General features: G+C 48.0%; 1 protein-coding gene across 3 annotated transcripts in view; it reads right to left on the bottom strand.

Annotated features, from left to right (window-relative positions):
- LOC137332830 (pre-mRNA cleavage complex 2 protein Pcf11-like) overlaps positions 1–23,867 on the bottom strand; it is a 251,676-nt gene that overhangs the window by 152,006 nt on the left and 75,803 nt on the right. For all 3 annotated transcript variants that reach the window (XM_067996762.1, XM_067996764.1, XM_067996763.1), the window contains exons 5-6: positions 16,739–18,303; positions 3,003–3,189 (exon numbers count right to left, since the gene is read on the bottom strand). In XM_067996762.1, coding sequence (XP_067852863.1) covers positions 3,003–3,189; positions 16,739–18,303 — 1,752 coding nt within the window. The remainder of the gene's footprint in view (positions 1–3,002; positions 3,190–16,738; positions 18,304–23,867) is intronic.

Genomic DNA, 23,867 nt, shown 5'->3' with positions numbered 1-23,867 from the left:
GGAGGTGCTGGCCATAATCTTCCAAATATCCGTAGATAGGAGGGTGGTGCCAGAGGACTGGAGAATTGCAAATGCGACAACCTTGTTCAAAAAAGGGTGTAAGGATAAACCCAGCAACTACAGGCCAGTCAGTTTAACCTTGGTGGTGGGGAAACTTTTAGACAGAGGGTGGTTGTAGAGGGTTGTTTTTCAAATTGGAGGCCTGTGACCAGCGGTGTGCCTCAGGGATCGATGCTGGGTCCGCTGTTATTTGATATTTATATTAATGATTTGGATGAGAATTTAGGAGGCATGGTTAGTAAGTTTGCAGATGACACCAAGATTGGTGGCATTGTGGACAGTGAAGAAGGTTATCGAGGATTGCAACGGGATCTTGATAAATTGGGCCAGTGGGCTGATGAATGGCAGATGGAGTTTAATTTAGATAAATGTGAGGTGATGCATTCTGGTAGATCGAATCGGGCCAGGACCTACTCCGTTAATGGTAGGGCGTTGGGGAGAGTTATAGAACAAAGAGATCGAGGAGTACAGGTTCATAGCTCCTTGAAAGTGGAGTCACAGGTGGATAGGGTGGTGAAGAAGGCATTCAGCATGCTTGGTTTCATTGGTCAGAACATTGAATACAGGAGTTGGGATGTCTTGTTGAAGTTGTACAAGACATTAGTTAGGCCACACTTGGAATACTGTGTACAGTTCTGGTCACCCTATTATAGAAAGGATATTATTAAACTAGAAAGAGTGCAGAAAAGATTTACTAGGATGCTACCGGGACTTGATGGTTTGACTTATAGGGAGAGGTTGGATAGACTGAGACTTTTTTCCCTGGAGAGTAGGAGGTTAAGGGGTGATCTTATAGAAGTCTATAAAATAATGAGGGGCATAGATAAGGTAGATAGTCAAAATCTTTTCCCAAAGGTAGGGGAGTCTATAACGAGGGGGCATAGATTTAAGGTGAGAGGGGAGAGATACAAAAGGGTCCAGAGGGGCAATTTTTTCACTCAAAGGGTGGTGAGTATCTGGAACGAGCTGCCAGAGGCAGTAGTAGAGGCGGGTACAATTTTGTCTTTTAAAAAGCATTTGGACAGTTACATGGGTAAGATGGGTATAGAGGGATATGGGCCAAGTGCTGGCAACTGGGACTAGCTTAGTGGTATAAACTGGGCGACATGGACATGTTGGGCCGAAGGGCCTGTTTCCATGTTGTAAACTTCTATGACTCTATGATAATCCGGGATAAACTTAATAGTCACTTGGACAAGTGTGGATTAATAAAGGAAAGCCAGCACGGATTTGTTAAAGGCAAATCATGTTTAACTAACCTGACTGAGTTTTTTGATGAAGCAACAGAGAGGTTAGATGAGGGCAATGCAGCTGATGTGGTGTTTAAGGACTTTCAAAAGGCATTTGATAAAGTGCCACATAATAGGCTTGTCATCAAAGTTGAAGCCCATGGAATAAAGGGGGCAGTGGCAGCATGGATACGAAATTGGCTAAGTGACAGGAAACAGAGAGTAGTGGTGAATGGTTCTTTATCGGACTGGAGGGAGGTGTACAGTGGTGTTCCCCAGGGGTCGGTGTTGGGACCACTGCTTTTCTTGATATATATTCATGACTTGGACTTGGGTGTACAGGGCAAAATTTCAAAATTTGCAGATGACATAAAACTTGGAAGGGTAGTGAACAGTGAGGAGGATAGTGATAGACTTCAAGAGGATATAGACAGGCTGGTGGAATGGGCGGACACGTGGCAGATGAAATTTAACACAACGAAGTGTGAAGTGATACATTTCGGTAGGAAGAACGAGGAGAGGCAATATAAACTAGAGGGCACAATTCTAAAAGGGGTACAGGAACAGAGAGATCTAGAGGTATATGTGCAGAAACCGTTGAAGGTGGGAGGGCAGATTGAGAAAGTGGTTAAAAAAGCATACGGGATCCTAGGCTTTATAAATAGAGGCATAGAGTACAAAATCAAGGAAGTTATAATGAACCTTTATAAAACACTGGTTCGACCACAACTGGAGTATTGTGTCCAGTTCTGGGCACCGCACTTTTGGAAGGATGTGAAGGCCTTAGAGAGGGTGCAGAAGAGATTTACTAGAACGATTCCAGGGATGAGGGACTTTAGTTACGTGGATAGACTGGAGAAGCTGGGGTTGTTCTCCTTGGAACAGAGAAGGTTGAGATTAGATTTGATAGAGGTATTCAAAATCATGAGAGGTCTAGACAGAGTAGATAGAGAGAAACTGTTCTCATTGGCAGAAGGGTCAAGAACCAGAGGACATAGATTTAAGGTGATTGGCAAAAGAACCAAAGGCAACATGAGGAAAAACTTTTTTTTACACAGCGAGTGATTATGATCTGGAATGAAGTGCCCGAGGGGGTGGTGGAGGCAGATTCAATCATGGCCTTCAAAGGGGAACTGGATAAGTACTTGAAGGGAAAAAATTTGCAGGGCCAGGGGGAAAAGGATGGTGGAGTGGGACTCGCTGGTTTGCTCTTGCAGAGAGCCTGCATGGACTCGATGGGCCGAACGGCCTCCTTCCGTGCTGTAATCTTTCTATGATTCTATAATTCCACCATCATAACCATGCCCGATCCATGTGCAGGCACACATTCTAGGAAGAGTCACTGGATCGTGATTGGGAGTAAGAACCATGGCCGATTTCCACCTCCCTACACTGACACTAATTGTAGCACCCCATCTACTGCCGTGGTTGAAATCAACTAAATCAGCTCTTCTGATCTGTACTGCTTAGGGTGCTACTTTTAACTACTACACCATCGGTAATGTTTGTCGAATTGTCTGTACTTGCTTAAAAGCTGTTAATCTCTAACATCTTCCAGTTCTAAGGAAAGGTCATCTGCCTGAAACATTAACTCTGTTCCTCTCTCCACAGATGCTGCCTGTCTTGCTGAGTGAACCAGGCACTTTCTGCTTTTATTTCAGATTTCCAACATTTGTAGTATTTTGCTTTTGTTTTGGCGTTGTTTCTACTCACTTTCTTTAATAGATTTCCCTTACTGGCTCGTGTAAGTTCTTTAGGAATCTGCAGATCTGGATCCACACTCAGGCTGTTTTGCGATGACTGCTGGTGAATTGCCGAAGTATTCCTTCGGCTCCAGCAGGCGTCCCGCTGCTGGAGAGCAGGTCTGCCCTCGTCCACATACTCTGCATCCTGCTGCTGCCTAGAGAGAAAAACAACCACAATTCCCACAAGTCAGAATCATTTCTAATAGTGATGCTCCAATCACATGTACACAGGTCACAGTTTGCCACAGCCATCTCTGGCAACACACAAAATTGTACAAAATCAAAATGGATCACTGTCATTTTTCAGTATCTTTTGACCAATTTTTCACAGAAAGGATTTGGAAAAGAAAGTTGCAGTTTTGGGTTTTTTAAACAAAGTAGATTTGCTCAGGTTTAATGAGGACAGCTGCTGAGATTTGCTGAAAAACAAACATTTGACACAATTACCCAGAGATCGGAAACAGCAGGGGAGCTGATATCTCATCCCAGGGGATCTCAACACCCTTACGGCGGGGGGATGGGATATCCACACCTGTTGAGCTTTTCACAAAGCTAGCTTGAAAGGGAGAGGTACGCTTACACTGCTTCTGCTTCAAGCCAAGCCCCAGTCAAGAGCTGCAGTCAGCAACCAAGCCCCTTCTTCCTGTGAACAATACTACTTACAGCAAAATGGTACGAGAAGGATAAATGGTGGGAGCCTGCAGAGAGAGCGTGTTCTGCCCCGGACTTCAGGACAGAATGGAGAGCACTCATTGTGTTTCAACCTTCTGAAGTGGGAGAGCTTAGTGTCATCATTATTTTCATATTTTTAAATGGAGATATGTTTTACCGATTGCATTAAGTGAATCTGTTGCTGTGTATGTTCACCTTACTGTGAAATAAACAGCTTAATAATTCATACCAAACATCACCTTCCCGAGATAAAAATATATGAGTCTCCTGTCCAGATCACAAGATGATCCATTTGGTACATCCCAGTTATATTCTCATACAAGTAGATACAGGGCAGTATAGCTCACCTCACCTAACAGTAAGACACACCGTCGATATAGGGCAGTGTGGCTCACCTCACCTAACAGTAAGACACACTGTAGATACAGGGCAGTGTGGCTCACCTCACCTAACAGTAAGACACACTGTAGATATAGGGCAGTATAGCTCACCTCACCTAACAGTAAGACACACCGTCGATACAGGGCAGTGTGGGGGAGGGGGAGGAATATCTGGATAGTTTTCTCCAGAGTACAGTCACACCTTAGAGGAAAGCACAGGGCCAGGAAGGGGAGAGTGTGACCGTCAGTCAGTAGGGTAGGGGGAACCTTGGAGAGATAGAGAAGGAGGTCCCGCAGACACTGGTCCTGTCCAATAAGTACAATGTATTTTCTACCTGTGAGGATAAGGATGAAGACTGCGGGGTGGACAGCCAGAATTCTGACCATGGCACTGTGGAGCAGGAGGCAGTCCAAGGTGGGGGGGGGGGAGGAGCAGAATAGAATATTTGTAGTCAGAGGGGATTCGATAATTAGGGAGATAGATAGTGTCCTCTGCAGTCGCGACCGAGGGCCCAGGAGGGTTTGTTGCCTACCAAGTGCAAGGGTAAAGGACATCTCGGAGCAACTGGAGAGGAACTTGGAAAGGAAGGGGGAAGATCCAGTTGTCGTGGTCCATGTTGGGACCAGTGACATTAGGGAAGAAAAGGGTGGAGCTAAGGGAATATCAGAAGCTGGACCTAAACTATAAAGCAGGACCTCACCGGTGGTAATCTAGGGATTACTACCCGAGCCACGGGCTAATTGGCATGGGCTAGGCCGATCAGGAAGGTGAATGCATGGCTGAAAGACTGACGTGGGAAGAAGGGGTTCCATTTCATGGGACACGAGCACCAGTCCTGGGACAGGAAGGAGCTGTATTTAAAAAGGGAGATAGAACAAGTCCAGGGAACTATAGACCAGTTAGCTTAACGTCGGTGGTGGGAAAGATAATGAAATCTTTACTCAAAGATGAAATAGAAAAATATTAGAAAATTAAAATATAATAAAGAATAGTCAGCACGGATTTCAAAAGGGAAGGTCATGCTTGACCAGCCTTACTGAATTGTTTGAAGAAGTAACAAAGAGTAGACAAGGGTAATGCAGTAGATGTAATATGTTTGGATTTTCAAAAGGCCTTCGATAAGGTACCGCAGAGTAGATTCATGACTAAGGTCAGAGCATTTGGAGTCAAGGGACAAGTAGCAGGATGGATAGCAAGCTGGTTACAAAACAGAAAACAGAGAATAGGGGTAAAGGGTAGGTACTCAGGCTGGCAAAAGGTGGGAAGTGGTGTAGGGATCGGTGCTGGGACCACTGTTGTTCATAATTTACATTAATGATTTGGACTCGGGAATCGGAAGTACAATTTCAAAATTTGCGGACGACACAAAATTGGGGGGTGTAGTTAATACAAAGAAAGAATGCATCAAAATGTAAGAGGACATTAATAAACTTACAGAATAGGTGTGTAATTGGCAAATGAATCAAAATGTAAGAGGACATTAATAAACTTACAGAATAGGTGTGTAATTGGCAAATGAATTTCATATAGAAAAGTGTGAGGCGACGCATTTTGGTGGGAAGAATAAGGAAGCCACGTACTGCTTGGATAATAAGAGTCTAAATGAGATAGAGGAGCAAAGAGATCTCAGGATACAGATACACAAATCACTGAAAGTAGCGACGCAGGTTAATAAGGCCATAGTGGGAAGAATATAGGAGCAAATATGCAGGGAAATTAGAGAGAGATGCAAGAGTTGGAAGAGCCACAATGGGGGACTTCAATTATCCTTAAAATAAAAGAGTAATAGTGTAAAGGGCAGAGAGGGGGAATTTTTTCTGAAGTGAATTCAGGAGAACTTTCTTGATCAGTCTGTTTCCGGGCCAATGAGGAAGGAGGCATTGGTGGATCTGGTTCCGGGGAATGAGGTGGGTCAAGTGGAGCAAGTGTCAATGGGGGAACATTTAGGGAACAGCGATCATAATATCATAAGGTTTACATTAGCTATGGAAAAGGACAAGGAGCAATCTAGAGTAGTGTAAAAGGAGAGTCCGAGGGCGGGAGGAGAGTCCGAGAGGTGAGCGCAGTGTAAAAGAGTCCGAGAGCGGGAGGAGAGTCCGAGAGGTGAGCGCAGTGTAAAAGGAGGGTCCAAAAGCGGGGTGGGGGGGGGGGGGGGGGGGGGAGTCCGAGAGATGAACGCAGTGTAAAAGGAGTGTCCGAGGAGGGTTCCTCTGGGGATTGCAGCCACAGCCAAGACCACAGCACCAAGGGTGGCTCAGCTGAACGGGTAGGGGGGGAGGAGAAAGGACAGGAGAGCGATGGTGATCAGGGATTCTATAGTTCGGGGAACAGACAGGCGTTTCTGCAGCCGCAAACGAGATTCCAGGATGGTATGTTGCCTCCCTGGTGCCAGAGTCAAAGATGTCACTGAGCGACGGCAGAACATTCTGGGGGAGGCGAGGGTGAATAGCCAGAGGTCGTAGTCCATATCGGTACCAACGACATAGATAGAAAGAGGGATGAGGTCCTGCAGCCAGATTTTAAGGAGTTAGGAAAGAGATTAAGAAGCAGGACCTCAAAGGTAGTAATCTCCGGATTACTGCCGATGCTATGCGCTAATGAGTATAGAAATAGGAGGATGGAGCAGATGAATGTGTGGCTGGAGAGATGGTGCAGAAGGGAGGGCTTTAGATTCCTGGGGCATTGGGACTGGTTCTGGGGGGAAGTGGGACCTGTACAGGCCGGACGGGTTGTGCCTCAACAGGGCTGGGACCAATCTCCTCGCGGAGGTTAAACTAATTTGGCAGGGGGATGGGCACCAGGATGTAGCATTGGAAAAGAGAAGCAAGATTCACAAAGGATTGGGAGAGGAAGATAGCACTAGAGCAAGAATTAGTACGGTATTAGGTGGGATCAGACTAAGGGAGTACAAAAAAGTCTAAGATAGATTTAGAGTGCATGTGTGTAAATGCACGAAGCATGGAAAACAAGGTTGGTGAGCTGCAGGCACAATTAGCCACATGGGAATATGATGTCCTGGTGGGGGGATAACGGAGACTTAGCTCAAAAAAGGGCAGGATTGGGTACTAAATATTCCTGGATACAAGGTGTTCAGGAAAGGGAAGAAAGGAGGGGGACAGTTGGTAGTATTGATTAAGGAGAATGTTGCACCGCTGGAGAGAGAGGACGCCCTGGAGGGGTCAAGGACAGAATCTATCTGTTTAGAGTTAAGGAACAATAGAGGTGCCATTACTGTACTGGGCGTGTTCTATAGGCCACTAACTAGTGGGAAGGATATAAAGGAGCAAATTTGCAGGGAAATTACAGAGCTGCAAAAACCATAGAGTAGTGATAATGGGGGATTTCAACTATCCTAATGTAGACTGGGATAGTAATAATATAAGGAGCAAAGAGGGGGGGGAATTTTTGAAATGTGTTCAGGAGAACTTTTTGACCAGTACGTTTCGGGCCCAATGAGGAAGGAGGCATTGCTGGATCTGGTTCTGGGGAATGAGGTGGGCCAAGTGGAGCAATTGTAAGTGGGGGAACATTTAGGGAGCAGCGATCATAGTATCATAAGGTTTAGAATAACTATGGAAAAGGACACGGACCACTCTAAAGCAAAAATACTCAATTGGAGGAGGGCTAATTTCAGTGGGATGAGAACAGATCTGGCCCGGGTAAATTGGAATCAAAGATTGGCAGGAAAAACTGTAATTGAACAATGGGCGGCCTTTAAAGAGGAGATGGTTCAGGTTTGGTGTAGGCACATTCCCGCAAGGGAGAAAGGGTAGGGCAACTAAAGCCAGATCTCCTTGGATGGCAAAAGAGATAGAGAGTAAGATGAATCAAAAAAAATGGGCATATGAGAGATGTCAGGTTGATATCACAAGTGAGACCCAGGCTGAATATGGAAAGTTCAGAGGGGAACTGAAAAGGAAACGAGGAGCAAAGAAGGCAGTAGCAGCATGGATACAAAATTGGCTAAGTAACAGGAAACAGAGAGTAGTGGAGAGCGGTTGTTTTTCGGACTGGAGGGAGGTGTACAGTGGTGTTCCCCAGGGGTCGGTGCTGGGACCACTGCTTTTCTTGATATATATTAATGACTTGGACTTGGGTTTACAGGGCACAATTTCAAAATCTGCAGATGATACAAAACTTGAAAGTGTAGTGAACAGTGAGAAGGATAGTGATAGATTTTAAGAGGATATAGACAGGCTGGTGGAATGGGCGGACACGTGGCAGATGAAATTTAACGCAGAAAAATGAGAAGTAACAAATTTCGGTAGGAAGAACGAGGAGAGGCAATATAAACTAGAGGGCACAATTCTAAAAGAGGTACAGGAACAGAGAGATCTGGGTGTATTTGTGCACAAATCGTTGGAAGGTGGCAGGGCAGGTTGAGAAAATGGTTAAAAAAGCATACGGGATCCTGGGCTTTATAAATAGAGGCATAGAGTACAAAAGCAAGGAGGATATGATAAACCTTCATAAAACACTGGTTCGACCACAACTGGAGTATTGTGCCCAGTTCTGGGCACCGCATTTTAGGAAAGATGTGAAGGCCTTAGAGAGGGTGCAGAAGAGATTTAGTAGAATGATTCCAGGGATGAGGGACTTCAGTGGATAGACTGGAAAAGCTGGGGTTGTTCTCTTTGGAACAGAGAAGGTTGAGAGGAGATTTGATAGAGGTGTTCAAAATCATGAAGGGTCGAGACAGAGTAGATAGAGAGAGACTGTTTCCATGGTGGAAGGGTCAAGAACCAGAGGACATAGATTTAAGGTGATTGGCAAAAGAACCAAAGGTGACATGAGGAAAAACTTTTTTACACAGCGAGTGGTTAGGATCTGGAATGCACTGCCCGAGGGGGTGGTGGAGGCAGATGATAAGTACTTGAAAGGACAAAATTTGCAGGGCTACGGGGATAGGGTGGGGGAGTGGGACTAGCTGGATGGCTCTTGCAGAGAGCCGACACAGACTCGATGGGCCAAATGGCCTCCTTCCATACAGTAACCTTTCTATGATTCTATGAAATACTTAATTGGAGGAGGGTCAATTTCAATGGGTTGAGAACGGATCTGGAAATTGGAATCAAAGATTGGCAGGCAAAACTGAAATTGAACAATGGGCGGCCTTTAAAGAGGAGATGGTTCGGGTACAGTCTAGGCACATTCCCAAGAGGCAGAAAGGTAGGGCAACTAAAGCCAGAGCTCCCTGGCTAACGGAAGAGACTGAGTAAGATGAAGCAGAAAAAAGGGGTGTATGACAGATGTCAGGTTGTTAAAACAAGTGAGAACCAGGCAGAATATAGAAAGTTCAGAGGGGAAGTGAGAAAGGAAATAAGAGGGGCAAATAGAGAGAAGGAGAATAGACTGGCAACTAACATAAAGGGAATCCAAAGGTCTTCTACAGGCATGTAAACAGTAAACGGGCAGTAAGAGAAGGGGTGGGGTCGATTAAGGACCAAAAAGGAGATCTACTCATGGAGGCAGAGGGGATGGCCGAGGTACTAAATGAGAACTTTGTATCTGTTTTTACCAAGGAAGAAGATGCTGCCAGAGTCACAGTAAAGGAAGATGTAGTTGAGATGCTGGATGGGCTAAAAATTGATAAAGAAGTTATACTAGAAAGGCTGGCTGTGCTTAAAGTAGATAAGTCACCCGGTCCGGATGTGATACATTCTAGGTTGCTGAGGGAAGTAAGGGTGGAAATTGCGGAGGTACTGGCCATAATCTTCCAAACATCCTTAGATACAGGGGTGGTGTCAGAGGACTGGAGAATTGCAAATGTTACACCCTTGTTCAAAAAATGTGTAAGGATAAACTCAGCAACTACAGGCCAGTCAGTTTAACCTCAGTGATTGGGAAACCTTTAGAAATGATAATCTGGGACAAAATTAACAGTCACTTGGACAAGTGTGGATTAATTAGGGAAAGCCAGCATGGATTTGTTAAACGCAAATCATGGGCCCGATATTACCATGACGGCGGATTCGGGGCGTGGGTAACGCGCCCAGTGAAATCAGTCTGCCCCGCGCGCAGTCGCAGGCTGATTGGATCCACTTACCTCTTGTTCCGGGTTCCCCACTCCTGATCTGCGCGGTGGGCGGACTGCGCATGCGCAGTAAGGTCTGTCAGCTGGAGGAGCTCTATTTAAAGGGACAGTCCTCCACTGACTGATGCTGCAAGAAATAGGAAAAATTACAGCATGGAGCAGCCCAGGGGGAAGGCTGCTCCCAGGTTTAATGATGCCTCACTCCAGGTCTTACTGGATGGGGTGAGGAGGAGGGGGAGGTCAGAGATCTTCCCCCCGGCGGGCGGGAGCAAGCGGCCTGCCTCTGCCACCAAGGCTTGGCTCGAGGTGGCAGAGGAGGTCACCTGCACCACCAACATATCACGCACCTGCATACAGTGCAGGAGGCGCTCCAATGACCTCAGTAGGTCAGCCAAAGTGAGTACACTTACTCATTCCCCTACACTCCATCTGCCACATCACCGCCCCCACCCCACATCTCCTTCTGCACTGCCAACGCTACTCTGTCACATCACCCCTCATACCCACTCAAAGCTCATCTACATCTTACCTGCACTTACTCACCTCGCCAGTACTCATCCCGCCACTACGACTCAACCCAATCCTCATACAATCTCATGGCTCTATCTCATACTCACCCTCTCGTGCATCTCTTTCACGGCCAGCCTCACTCAACCTGCCACTACCTGTGCTGCAGCCACAGGGAATGCATCACATATGTGCAGTAGGCAGCGTAAGGCAAATGTGTCGTGAGCATGAAGGGGATGCACAAAGGTGTTTGAGGGTTTGTCATGGTTTTTACTTCTATTTAATTTCTGATCAACTCACATTACATATTATATTGTCACCACTACTGCCACGTCTTTGCGAATCTTGTCTGGTTTGTGCAATAATGCCCTTTCCTGAGGATCACAATGAAGATCCACAACTGATGCCACCCATTGTGTCACTGCAGAGTGGGTGTAGGTGTATTTTCAGGGCTCTTTTGCGCAGACGACTGAGAGACGTCGGCGATGTCCCCGGTTGCACCCTGGAAGGATGCGGAGGAGAAGTTGTTGAGGGCAGTGGTGACTTTGACAGCGACAGGTAAGAAGATGGTGCTCGGGCCAGCCGGGAGCAGCTCGGCATGAAGGAGGCTGCAGATGTCCACGACTACATGTCGAGTGACTCTGAGCCTCCGTGTGCACTGCTGCTCAGAGAGGTCCAGGAGGCTGAGCCTCGGTCTGTGGACCCTGTGGCGAGGGTAGTGCCCTCTGCGACGCATCTCTCTCTGCAGTTGCCCTCCCTCCTGCTGTACAGGTGGATGTGTCACAGCACCGTGTTGTGGAGCTCCACGTGTCAGAGGTGGACGGCGTGGCTGGCGAGGCTGGTGATGCCGTTCGCCCTCCGAGGAGGTCATGACTGCAGCTACGGCGGCCCCCATCCGGAAGATGTACATCTGAGGGGGTCTGCAAGGTAGGTACATGTGTCTGGACCCCGGGGTAAGTGTGCAAGTTGGTGAATTTTATTGTTAAGAGGAGGGTGGTGGAGGCCAAACTTTGTCCAAAGTAACAAAGTGGCCTCCTGCAATGAGTGAGGGTCTCCCCCCACAACCTGTCAAATGGACCTTTGCAGCTGCCACAGGCTGATGGCTGCAACACGTCCATTTGAACTGGGAGTGTTTCCCCCAGTACGGGAAACAGTCCCAGTTGTTTGTAAAATCCCACCCCTCCTAAAATATCTCCTTAATCAGGTCTCTAAACGAGCTGAAATACCAAAATAAATACCTTAAGTGGCACCCCGCCAGCTTTAATTGCCGGCGGGAGTCCCACATGCGGGGGCTGCGCCCACATGTCAGCGCGTCAGTTGGAGCCGGGCTCCCGACCCACCCCGGGAATCCCCGATTTTTATAGCCCCCCTGCCAGGAATGCACCCGATCGCGGGTGGTAAAATGGAGCCCCATGTTTAACTAACCTGATAGAGTTTTTTGATGAGGTAACAGAGAGGGTTGATGAGGACAATGCAGTTGATGTGGTGTATATGGACTTCCAAAAGGCCTTTGATAAAGTGCCACATAATAGGCTTGTCAGCAAAGTTGAAGCCCATGGAATAAGAGGGGCAGTGGCAGCATGGATATGAAGTTGGCTAAGTGACAGAGACGGTTGCGAGGAGATTTGATAGAGGTATTCAAAATCATGAGGTGTCTGGACAGAGTAGATAGAGAGAAACTGTTCCCATTGGCAGAAGGGTCGAGAATCAGAGGACACAAATATACGGTAATTGGCAAATGTGACATAAGGAAAAACTTCTTTACACAGCGAGCAGTTATGATCTGGAATGCACTGCCCGAGGGGGTGGTGGAGGCAGATTCAATCATGGCCTTCAAAAGGGAATCGCCTAAGTACTTGAAGGAAAAATATTTTGAGGGCCACGGGGAAAGAGTGGGGGAGTGGGACTAGCTGGATCGCTTTCGCAGAGAGCCGGCACGGACTCGATGGACCGAATGGCCTCCTTCTGTGCTGTAACCATTCTATCATTCTAAAACAGGCAAACCAAGCATTGGGGTTCATTTCTAGAGGGATAGAATTGAAAAGCAAAGTAGTTTTGTTAAAATAGTATAGAACCTTGGTTAAACCACACTTGGAGTATTGTGCGTAATCTGATCTCCATATTATAGAAAGGATAGAGAGGCATTGGAGATTGTGCAAAAAAGATTCACAAGGATGATACCAGAACTGAGAGGATATCCTTATCAGGAAAGACTGAACAGGCTGGGGCTCTTTTCTCCAGAAAAGAGAAGGCTGAGGGGTGACCTGATAGAAAGGGTTTGATCGGGTCGATGCAGAGAAAATGTTTCCATTTGAGGGGGAGTCCAAAACTAGAGGTGTAAATAGAAAATGGTCACTCATAAATCCAATAGAGAATTCAGGAGAAACCTCTTCACCCAGAGAGTGGTTAGAATGTGGAACTTGTTACCACAAGGAATAGTTGAGGCGAATCCATCGATATATTTAAGGGGAAGCGAGATAAATGCATGAGGGAGAAAGAAATAAAGGATATCCTGATAAAGTGAGATGAAGTAGGGAGGGAGGAGGCTCGTGTGGAGCATAAACTCCGGCACAGACCAGATGGACCAAATGGCCAGTTTCTGTGCTGAAGGCTCGATGTAATTCAACTCACATAACAGCAAGACACATGGTAGATATAGGTCAGTGTGAGTGACCTTCCACACCAGTGCTTCCGATATCTCTTCCTTTTTCCTCAACTGAGGATTCCTCTCCACTGTAGTTGACAGGGCCCTTGACCGTGTCTGTCCCATTTTGCGCACTTTTGTCCTCACCCGTTCCCCTCGCTCCCAGAACCACGATAGGGTCCCTCTTGTCCTCACCTTCCACCCCACCAGCCTCCACGTTCAACGTATCGTCCTCCGCCATTTCCGCCACCTCCAGCACGATCCCACCACCAAATACATCTTCCCCCACCCATCCCTGCATTCCGAAGGGACCACTCCCTCCGTGACTCCTTGGTCCACTCTTCAATCGCCCCCAACACCTGCTCCCCTTCGCTTGGCATCCTCCCGTGTGAGTGCAGGAGATGCAACACCTGCCCTTTCACCTCCTCCCTTCCCACTGTACAGGGCCCCAAACACTCCTTCCAGGTGAAACAGCGGTTTACTTGTACTTCTTTCAATTTACTATACTGTATTCGCTGCTCACAGTGCGGTCTCCTCTACACTGGGGAGACCAAATGCAGATTGGGTGATCACTTTGCTGAACACGTCTGCTCAGTCCACAATGTGACCCTGACCTGCCGGTCACTCGCCATTTTAATTCCCCGTCCCAGTCCCACTCTGACCCCTCTGTCCTCGACCTCTTACACTGTTCTAATGAAGCTCATTGGAAGCTCGAGGAACAGCACCTCATCTTTCGATTAGGCATTTTACAACCTTCCAGACTCAACATTGATTTCAATAACTTCAGATATTAACCCCTGCTCCCATGTTTTCGGTCAGCAGGTGCTGGTAATGGTTCTGCTGCTGTCATTTACAGCTCCTCCTGACCAATCTTTTGTTCCTTAACCTGTCCCATTCCCACTCTCCTGGCCTTGCACCATCATCCCTTTTGTCATTTAATCATTCCTGCCCTTCACCCTATCATAGACCTCCCTTTTTGTTTTGTTCTTTCCTCCCCTCTCCCCCCCCCCCCACCCAACACCTTTCTCAGGCTCCGTATGTGCTTAAAAATTGTTAAATCTCTAACATCTTCCAGTTCTGACGAAAGGTCTTCGACCTGAAGCGTTAACTCTGTTTCTTTCTCCACAGACGCTGCCTAACTTGCTGAGTACTTCCAGCATTTTCTGTTTCTATTTCAGATTTCCAGCATCCGCAGTATTTTGCTTTTGATTTAGGGCAGCGTCAGTTAACTCCCATAACAGTAAGACACATGGTACAGCTGTCCTGTTCTGCAGTTCCATTTCATCCTTCGCCTCATCTGACACTTTAATAAAATGCTTTTTTCTTCCTTTCAGGTGTCAAGGGCCACAAGCTTCAACAACTCTTAGACACCAACACCCCTCCTGATCCTTCTTCCCCTTCACTTTCCTCTGACCCCATCCCTCCCTCCAATCTCACCCTTTGACGTGTTTTCACTATCCCCTCTGACCTTCCGCTCTCTGACCCCGAACGATCAGTCCTCAGCAAAAGCTTTAGCTTCATCCCCTTACGCCCCCACCTCAATGAATTTCGAGCTCGAGTTCAACCTGACATTGTCATTAACCCTGCTGACAAGGGCGGCTCTGTTGTTGTTGTTTGGCGAACAGACCTCTACCTTGCGGAGGCTGAACGCCAACTCTCCCACACCTCCTCCTCCCTCCCCCTGGACCACGAACCCACCGCCAAACCTCAAGCCATAGTTTCCCAGACCGTCACTGACCTTATTTCCTCTGGAGGTCTTCCTCCCATGGCCTCCAACCTCATAGTCCCCCAACCCCGCTTCTACCTCCTTCCCAAGATCCACATCGTTTCAGCCTGTTCTTGCCCCACGGAATTTATTTCCTCTTATCTCCACACTATTTTTTCTCCCCTTGTCCAGTCTCTTCCGACCTACATTCGCAACCCTTCCGGTGTCCTCCACCACTTTAACAGTTTCCAGTTCCCCAGCCCTAACCCTCTCCTTTTCACCATGGACGTCCAGTCCCTCTACACCTCCATCCCCCACCAGGACGGCCTGCGGGCCCTCCGCTTCTTCCTTGAACAGAGGCCCAATCAGTCCCCATCCACTGCCACCCCCCTCCGCCTGGCTGAACTTGTTCTTACGCTCAACAACTTCTCCTTTGACTCCACTCACTTCCTCCAAATAAAAGGTGTCGCTATGGGAACCCGTATGGGTCCCAGCTATGCCTGCCTTTTTGTGGAATACATAGATCATTCCTTGTTCCTGTCCTACTCAGGTCCCCTCCCTCACCTCTTTTTCTGGTTCATTGATGACTGTCTCGGTGCCATTTCCTGCTCTAGCCCCAAACTGGAAAATTTCATCAACTTTGCTTCCAGTTTCCACACTTCCCTCGCCTTCACATGATCCATCTCCGGCTCTTCCCTTCCCTTCCTCGACTTCTCTATCTCCATTTCTGGGGATAGGCTGTCAACCAATATCTATTATAAGCCCACCGACTCCCACAGCTACCTTGATTACCCTTCCTCCCACCTCGCTTCCTGTAAGGACTCTATTCCATTCACAATATATTGCTTTTGATATAGGGCGTTGTGAATTAACTCCCATAACAGTAAGACACACAGTAGATAGAGGGCAGTGTGGGTCACCACCCATAACGGTAAGACACACCATAGATATATCAAGATACCATCCATGGAACTGTACCCAGCAGGGAATGGATAGATCAGAGAGGGGAGGAGAATGGACAGACCAGATAGAACTACTGCACACTGAGGGGAGGAGAATGGACAGACCAGATAGAAGTACTGCACACTGAGGGGAGGAGAATGGACAGACCAGATAGAACTACTGCACACTGAGGGGAGGAGAATGGACAGACCAGATAGAAGTACTGCACACTGAGGGGAGGAGAATGGACAGACCAGATAGAACTACTGCACACTGAGGGGAGGAGAATGGACAGACCAGATAGAAATACTGCACACTGAGGGGAGGAGAATGGACAGACCAGATAGAAATACTGCACACTGAGGGGAGGAGAATGGACAGACCAGATAGAAGTACTGCACACTGAGGGGAGGAGAATGGACAGACCAGATAGAAGTACTGCACACTGAGGGGAGGAGAATGGACAGACCAGATAGAAGTACTGCACACTGAGGGGAGGAGAATGGACAGACCAGACACAAGTACCACACACAAATGGGGTGTGAATGGAGGCAATTGAGATTGGGAACAAGCTGAATGGTGCATTCCACAATACAGGGCTCTCTCATATATTTATTAGGAAAAGAATTCCATAAAACTAAGAACTTTTAAAGAGAACTGGATAAGTACTTGAAAGGAAAAAAAATTGCAGGGCTACGGGGATAGGGCGGGGGAGTGGGACTAGCTGGATTGCTCTTGCATAGAGCCGGCACGGACTTGATGGGCTGCATGGCCTCTTTCCGTGCAGTAACCTTTCTATGATTCGAAGCATTAACATACCTTTTAACCTGATCCCACTGAGACTGTGATTTCCTCTTCTTGGGAGGAGGTGCTTTACTCCATGAACCCACTTCCTCCTCAGGTGGCTCTGGTGAGAATTTGGGAGAATTCACATAATCATAGTTAGTGTCCAGTTGCTCCTCATGCCTTTCTTCAGGTGCCATCTTTTGTCTCTTTATAGTCAGTCTATCATGTGGCTCGCTGCTATGCTTTGTCCTATGGGCAGACCTCTTGCCTGGTTTCTGGCGCTGCGAGGGCCCTGCTTCGTCTCGCAGCGTGGAATGCTGGCGCTGCGAGGGCCCTGCTTCGTCTCGCAGCGTGGAATGCTGGCGCTGCGAGGGCCCTGCTTCGTCTCGCAGCGTGGGATGCTGGCGCTGCGCGGGCCCTGCTTCGTCTCGCAGCGTGGAATGCTGGCGCTGTGCGGGCCCTGCTTCGTCTCGCAGCGTGGAATGCTGGCGCTGCGCGGGCCCTGCTTCGTCTCGCAGCGTGGGATGCTGGCGCTGCGCGGGCCCTGCTTCCTCTCGCAGCGTGGGATGCTGGCGCTGCGAGGGCCCTGCTTCGTCTCGCAGCGTGGAATGCTGGCGCTGCGCGGGCCCTGCTTCGTCTCGCAGCGTGGAATGCTGGCGCTGCGCGGGCCCTGCTTCATCTCGCAGCGTGGGATGCTGGCGCTGCGAGGGCCCTGCTTCGTCTCGCAGCGTGGAATGCGAAGGAGAAGCACTGTGACGCCTCCTAATTGGAGAATGCCTTTGCCGTGATTTGAAGGAATGAGATACTGCTGAAGGTGACTGTGGAGATCGGGACCTTCTGCTCGAGTTTTGTTTATAGCCCTGCTTCCACTCTGTGTGTTTCCCATCCTGCTCTCCTTTAGCCTCTGTCCTCTTGGAAGATTTATTTCTCACAGACCTGGGATTACTTTTGTCATGTTCTTCCTCACGACCTTTCAAATCATTCCTCTTCTTTTCCTTGGTATCTTCCACCTTTCTATGACTCTTGACCTTTGTCTGTGGATTAAGTCGTGGGTCTCTTTTACTGTTGGTTTCAGTCAGTTTTGCCCATTCGTTCCTCTCAGGTGCCAATGACTCTTTGTCACAAGGTCTGCTTTTAAGAGGTGACAGAGACTTTGATTTTCCTGTTCCTGCAGTCAGCTCATTTATAAGCTGATGGATTCGATCCTGCTCTCTCAAAGGATTTATTTGTGTGATTTTGACCCTGCGGTTAGAGCTCAACTTATTACTGGCTGTGAACTGATGATCCTTCCTCGCCTTCCCTGCTGTGCCACATGGAGATACCTGCAGCCTGTCACTTACACTCACATGCTGCATCTCTTCTCCATGCCCAATCCGTGGCTCAAGTCTCAGCTTTCGATTAGTACCAGGGTCTCTGCTGGTGATTCCTGGATCCTTTACTGAGGCTGGATCCTCTGCAGTTGATTGCTCAGTTTCAACGGACTTAGACGCAGCAGAGGAGGGGGATTGCAGAACTGTAGAGGAAATAGTCGGCTTAACGAGTAATCTGGAGTGTATTGGGGGCAATAATGGATCATTTAAACCCAAACTTGCTTGTGCCTAGGAGACAAAAAAAATCTGTTTGAGTCCAAAAAAATAATAGTCAATAGTTCTCATCATTCCTCAACTTAAAGGTGAAGCAAGGTCTTAGTGCAGAAACATTTGATTCAAAGTACCCTCACAATAGGGGAAGAGCTTTTAATTAAATACACCCACATATTGGAAAAAAAGGTGACCCATTAAATATAGTTGGTATTTTCTTAAAAATATTAAATTTTTTTACACAAAGGAAGCTGCCTCTAGTCGAGGAGGCTTCAGTGATCTCACTGAATGAGCTTCCTCGAGGAGATTCATTATATTCCCAACCGGGAGCAAACTTTCCTGGACTCAGGTCACTCCACATTGGCCCAGAGGCCTCTACAAAGTCCTGATCCATTTTGCCTTGACTGGAGCACACCCTCTACACTGAAAAGATGCTAGAGGGAGGTGACACTGGGGGTGCTGCTATTGACCAGCAATTACAGAATTTTGAATCCTGAGAAAATGGAGCTGCACATTAGAAGGTTAGAAAATAAACAACAAAGGAGTTTGGCAGTGCTTAATGGTATGTACCTCAATGCAAGGAGTCTAGTGAATAAGGCAGATGAGTTGATGGCACAGATAGACACGGGGCAGTACGATATCTTAACTATTACAGAAACACGGCTCAAAGAGGGGTAGGAATGGCAGCTCAATGTTCCTGATTGCAGGGTTTTCAGATGAGGTAGAGAGGGGGATAAAAAAGGAGGGGGGTGGCAATATTGGTTAAAGAAACAATTCCAGCCGTGAGGAGGGATGATATGTTACAAGGATCATCAAATGAGGCCATAAGGGTCAAGCAAAGGAACAAAAAAGGGGCAGTCACACTACTACTGGGCGTGTACTATAGCCCCCAGAGGGAGGAGAAGAGCAAATATGTAGGCACATTTCTGAGAAGTGCTAAAACAATAGGGGGTTTCAACTACCCGAATATTAACTGTGTTAGAATCAATGGAAAAGGTATAGAGGATGCAGAATTCTTACATTGCATTCAGGAGAAGTTTTTTTTAGTCAGTATGCAGCAAGCCCAACAAGTGAGGGGGCAGTTCTGGATTTAGTTTTAGGGAATGAGGCTGGACAGGTGGAGGTAGTATCAGTGGGAGAGCATTTTGCTGGTAATGATCATAATTCAGTTAGATTTAGCATAGTTATGGAAAAGATAGATACAAAGAAAGAACAGGAGAAAAAGTTCTGAATTGGGGAAAGGCCAATTTTACTAAGCTAAGAAGTGATTTAGCAAAAGTGGACTGGAAACAGCTACCTGAAGATAAATCAGTGTCAGGGCAGTGGGAGGCGTTCAAGGGGTTCAGAGTAAACATGTTCTCACAAAGAGAAAGGGTGGGACTGCCAAATCGAGAGCCCCCTGGATAACAAGGAGTGTACAGGGTAAGATAAGGCAAAAAAGGAAAACTTATGTCAGACACCGAGAACTCAATACAGCAGAAAACCAAGAGGAGTATAGGAAGTGCAGGGGTGAAATTAAAAAGGAAATGAGGAAAGCAAAGAGAGGGCATGAAGAAATACTGGCAAGTAAAATCAAGGAAAACCCAAAGATGTTTTATAAATACATTAAGAGCAAGAGGATAACGAAAGAAAGAGTAGGGCCGATTAAAGACCAAAAAGGTAACCGATGTGTGGAGGCGGAAGATGTGGGTATGGGTCTTAATGAATACTTTGCATCTGTCTTCACAAAAGAGGGTGACGATGCAGAGATTGTAGTTAAGGAGGAGGAGTGTGAAATATTGGATGGAATAAACATAGTGAGAGAGGAAGTATAAAGGAGCAACTAACGCAGTGGGAACGCTGACACCAACAAACAGAATGGGAACGCTGACACCAACTAACAGAATGGGAACACTGACACCAACAAACAGAATGGGAACGCTGACACCAACTAACACAGTGGGAACGCTGACACCAACGAACGCAGTGGGAACACTGACACCAACTAACAGAATGGGAACGCTGACACCAACTAACAGAATGGGAACGCTGACACCAACTAACACAGTGGGAACGCTGACACCAACGAACGCAGTGGGAACACTGACACCAACTAACAGAATGGGAACGCTGAAACCAACGAACCCAGTGGGAACGCTGACACCAACGAACGCAGTGGGAACGCTGACACCAACGAACGCAGTGGGAACGCTGACACCAACTAACAGAATGTGAACGCTGACACCAACTAACAGAATGGGAACGCTGACACCAACTAACAGAATGGGAACGCTGACACCAACTAACGCAGTGGGAACGCTGACACCAACTGACAGAATGGGAACGCTGACACCAACTAACGCAGTGGGAACGCTGACACCAACTAACGCAGTGGGAACGCTGACACCAACTAACAGAAAGGGAACGCTGACACTAACTAACGCAGTGGGAACGCTGACACCAACTAACGCAGTGGGAACGCTGACACCAACTGACAGAATGGGAACGCTGACACCAACTGACAGAATGGGAACGCTGACACCAACGAACACAGTGGGAACGCTGACACCAACTAACGCAGTGGGAATGCTGACACCAACTGACAGAATGGGAACGCTGACACCAACTAACACAGTGGGAGCGCTGACACCAACTGACACAGTGGGAGCGCTGACACCAACTGACAGAATGGGAACGCTGACACCAACTAACACAGTGGGAACGCTGACACCAACTAACGCAGTGGGAACACTGACACCAACTGACAGAATGGGAACGCTGACACCAACTAACACAGTGGGAACGCTGACACCAACTAACGCAGTGGGAACACTGACACCAACTGACAGAATGGGAACGCTGACACCAACTAACACAGTGGGAACGCTGACACCAACTAACAGAATGGGAACGCTGACACCAACAAACACAGTGGGAACGCTGACACCAACTAACAGAATGGGAAGCTGAAACCAACTAACGCAGTGGGAACGCTGACACCAACTAACACAGTGGGAACGCTGACACCAACAAACAGAATGGGAACGCTGACACCAACTAACGCAGTGGGAACGCTGACACCAACTAACGCAGTGGGAACGCTGACACCAACTAACAGAATGGGAACGCTGACACCAACTAACGCCGTGGGAACGTTGACACCAACTAACAGAATGGGAAGCTGAAACCAACTAACGCAGTGGGAACGCTGACACCAACTAACAGAATGGGAAGCTGAAACCAACTAACGCAGTGGGAACGCTGACACCAACGAACAGAATGGGAAGCTGAAACCAACGAACGCAGTGGGAACACTGACACCAACTAACAGAATGGGAACGCTGAAACCAACTAACCCAGTGGGAACGCTGACACCAACGAACGCAGTGGGAACGCTGACACCAACGAACGCAGTGGGAACGCTGACACCAACTAACAGAATGTGAACGCTGACACCAACTAACAGAATGGGAACGCTGACACCAACTAACAGAATGGGAACGCTGACACCAACTAACGCAGTGGGAACGCTGACACCAACAGACATAATGGGAACGCTGACACCAACTAACGCAGTGGGAACGCTGACACCAACTAACGCAGTGGGAACGCTGACACCAACTAACAGAAAGGGAACGCTGACACTAACTAACGCAGTGGGAACGCTGACACCAACTAACGCAGTGGGAACGCTGACACCAACTGACAGAATGGGAACGCTGACACCAACGAACACAGTGGGAACGCTGACACCAACTAACGCAGTGGGAATGCTGACACCAACTGACAGAATGGGAACGCTGACACCAACTAACACAGTGGGAGCGCTGACACCAACTGACACAGTGGGAGCGCTGACACCAACTGACAGAATGGGAACGCTGACACCAACTAACACAGTGGGAACGCTGACACCAACTAACGCAGTGGGAACACTGACACCAACTGACAGAATGGGAACGCTGACACCAACTAACACAGTGGGAGCGCTGACACCAACTGACAGAATGGGAACGCTGACACCAACTAACACAGTGGGAACGCTGACACCAACTAACGCAGTGGGAACACTGACACCAACTGACAGAATGGGAATGCTGACACCAACTAACACAGTGGGAACGCTGACACCAACTAACAGAATGGGAACGCTGACACCAACTAACACAGTGGGAACGCTGACACCAACTAACACAGTGGGAAGCTGAAACCAACTAACGCAGTGGGAACGCTGACACCAACTAACACAGTGGGAACGCTGACACCAACTAACAGAATGGGAACGCTGACACCAACTAACGCAGTGGGAACGCTGACACCAACTAACACAGTGGGAACGCTGACACCAACTAACGCAGTGGGAACGCTGACACCAACTAACAGAATGGGAACGCTGACACCAACTAACAGAATGGGAACGGTGACACCAACTAACAGAATGGGAACGCTGACACCAACTGACAGAATGGGAACGCTGACACCAACTAACACAGTGGGAACGCTGACACCAACGAACACAACGGGAACGCTGACACCAACTAAAACAGTGGGAACGCTGACACCAACTAACGCAGTGGGAACGGTGACAGCAACAAACGCAGTGGGAACGCTAACACCAACTAACACAACGTGAACGCTGACACCAACGAACAGAATGGGAACGCTGACACCAACTAACGCAGTGGGAACGCTGACACCAACTAACGCAGTGGGAACGCTGACACCAACTAACGCAGTGGGAACGCTGACACCAACTAACGCAGTGGGAACGCTGACACCAACTAACAGAAAGGGAACGCTGACACCAACTAACACAGTGGGAACGCTGACACCAACTAACAGAAAGGGAACGCTGTCACCAACTAACACAGTGGGAACGCTGACACCAACTAACGCAGTGGGAACGGTGACAGCAACAAACGCAGTGGGAACGCTGACACCAACTAACACAACGTGAACGCTGACACCAACTAACAGAATGAGGACGCTGACACCAACTAACAGAAAGGGAACGCTGTCACCAACTAACGCAGTGGGAACGCTGACACCAACTAACGCAGTGGGAACATTGACACCAACTAACGCAGTGGGAACGCTGAATCCAACTAACGCAGTGGGAACGGTGACAGCAACAAACGCAGTGGGAACGCTGACACCAACTAACAGAATGGGAACGCTGACACCAACTAACAGAATGGGAACGCTGACACCAACTAACAGAATGGGTACGCTAACACCAACTAACGCAGTGGGAATGCTGACACCAACAGAATGGGAACGCTGACACCAACTAACGCAGTGGGAACGCTGACACCAACTAACAGAATGGGAACGCTGACACCAACTAACGCAGTGGGAACGCTGACACCAACTAACGCAGTGGGAACGCTGACACCAACTAACAGAATGGGAACGCTGACACCAACTAACGCCGTGGGAACGCTGACACCAACTAACAGAATGGGAACGCTGACACCAACTAACAGAATGGGAACGGTGACACCAACTAACAGAATGGGAACGCTGACACCAACTGACAGAATGGGAACGCTGACACCAACTAACACAGTGGGAACGCTGACACCAACGAACACAACGGGAAC

This window comes from Heptranchias perlo, chromosome 15, assembly GCF_035084215.1.
Source record: "Heptranchias perlo isolate sHepPer1 chromosome 15, sHepPer1.hap1, whole genome shotgun sequence".
Lineage (NCBI taxonomy): Eukaryota > Metazoa > Chordata > Chondrichthyes > Hexanchiformes > Hexanchidae > Heptranchias > Heptranchias perlo.
Note: the sequence above shows the minus strand (reverse complement) of the source record. Positions and strands in the feature narration are given on the sequence as shown.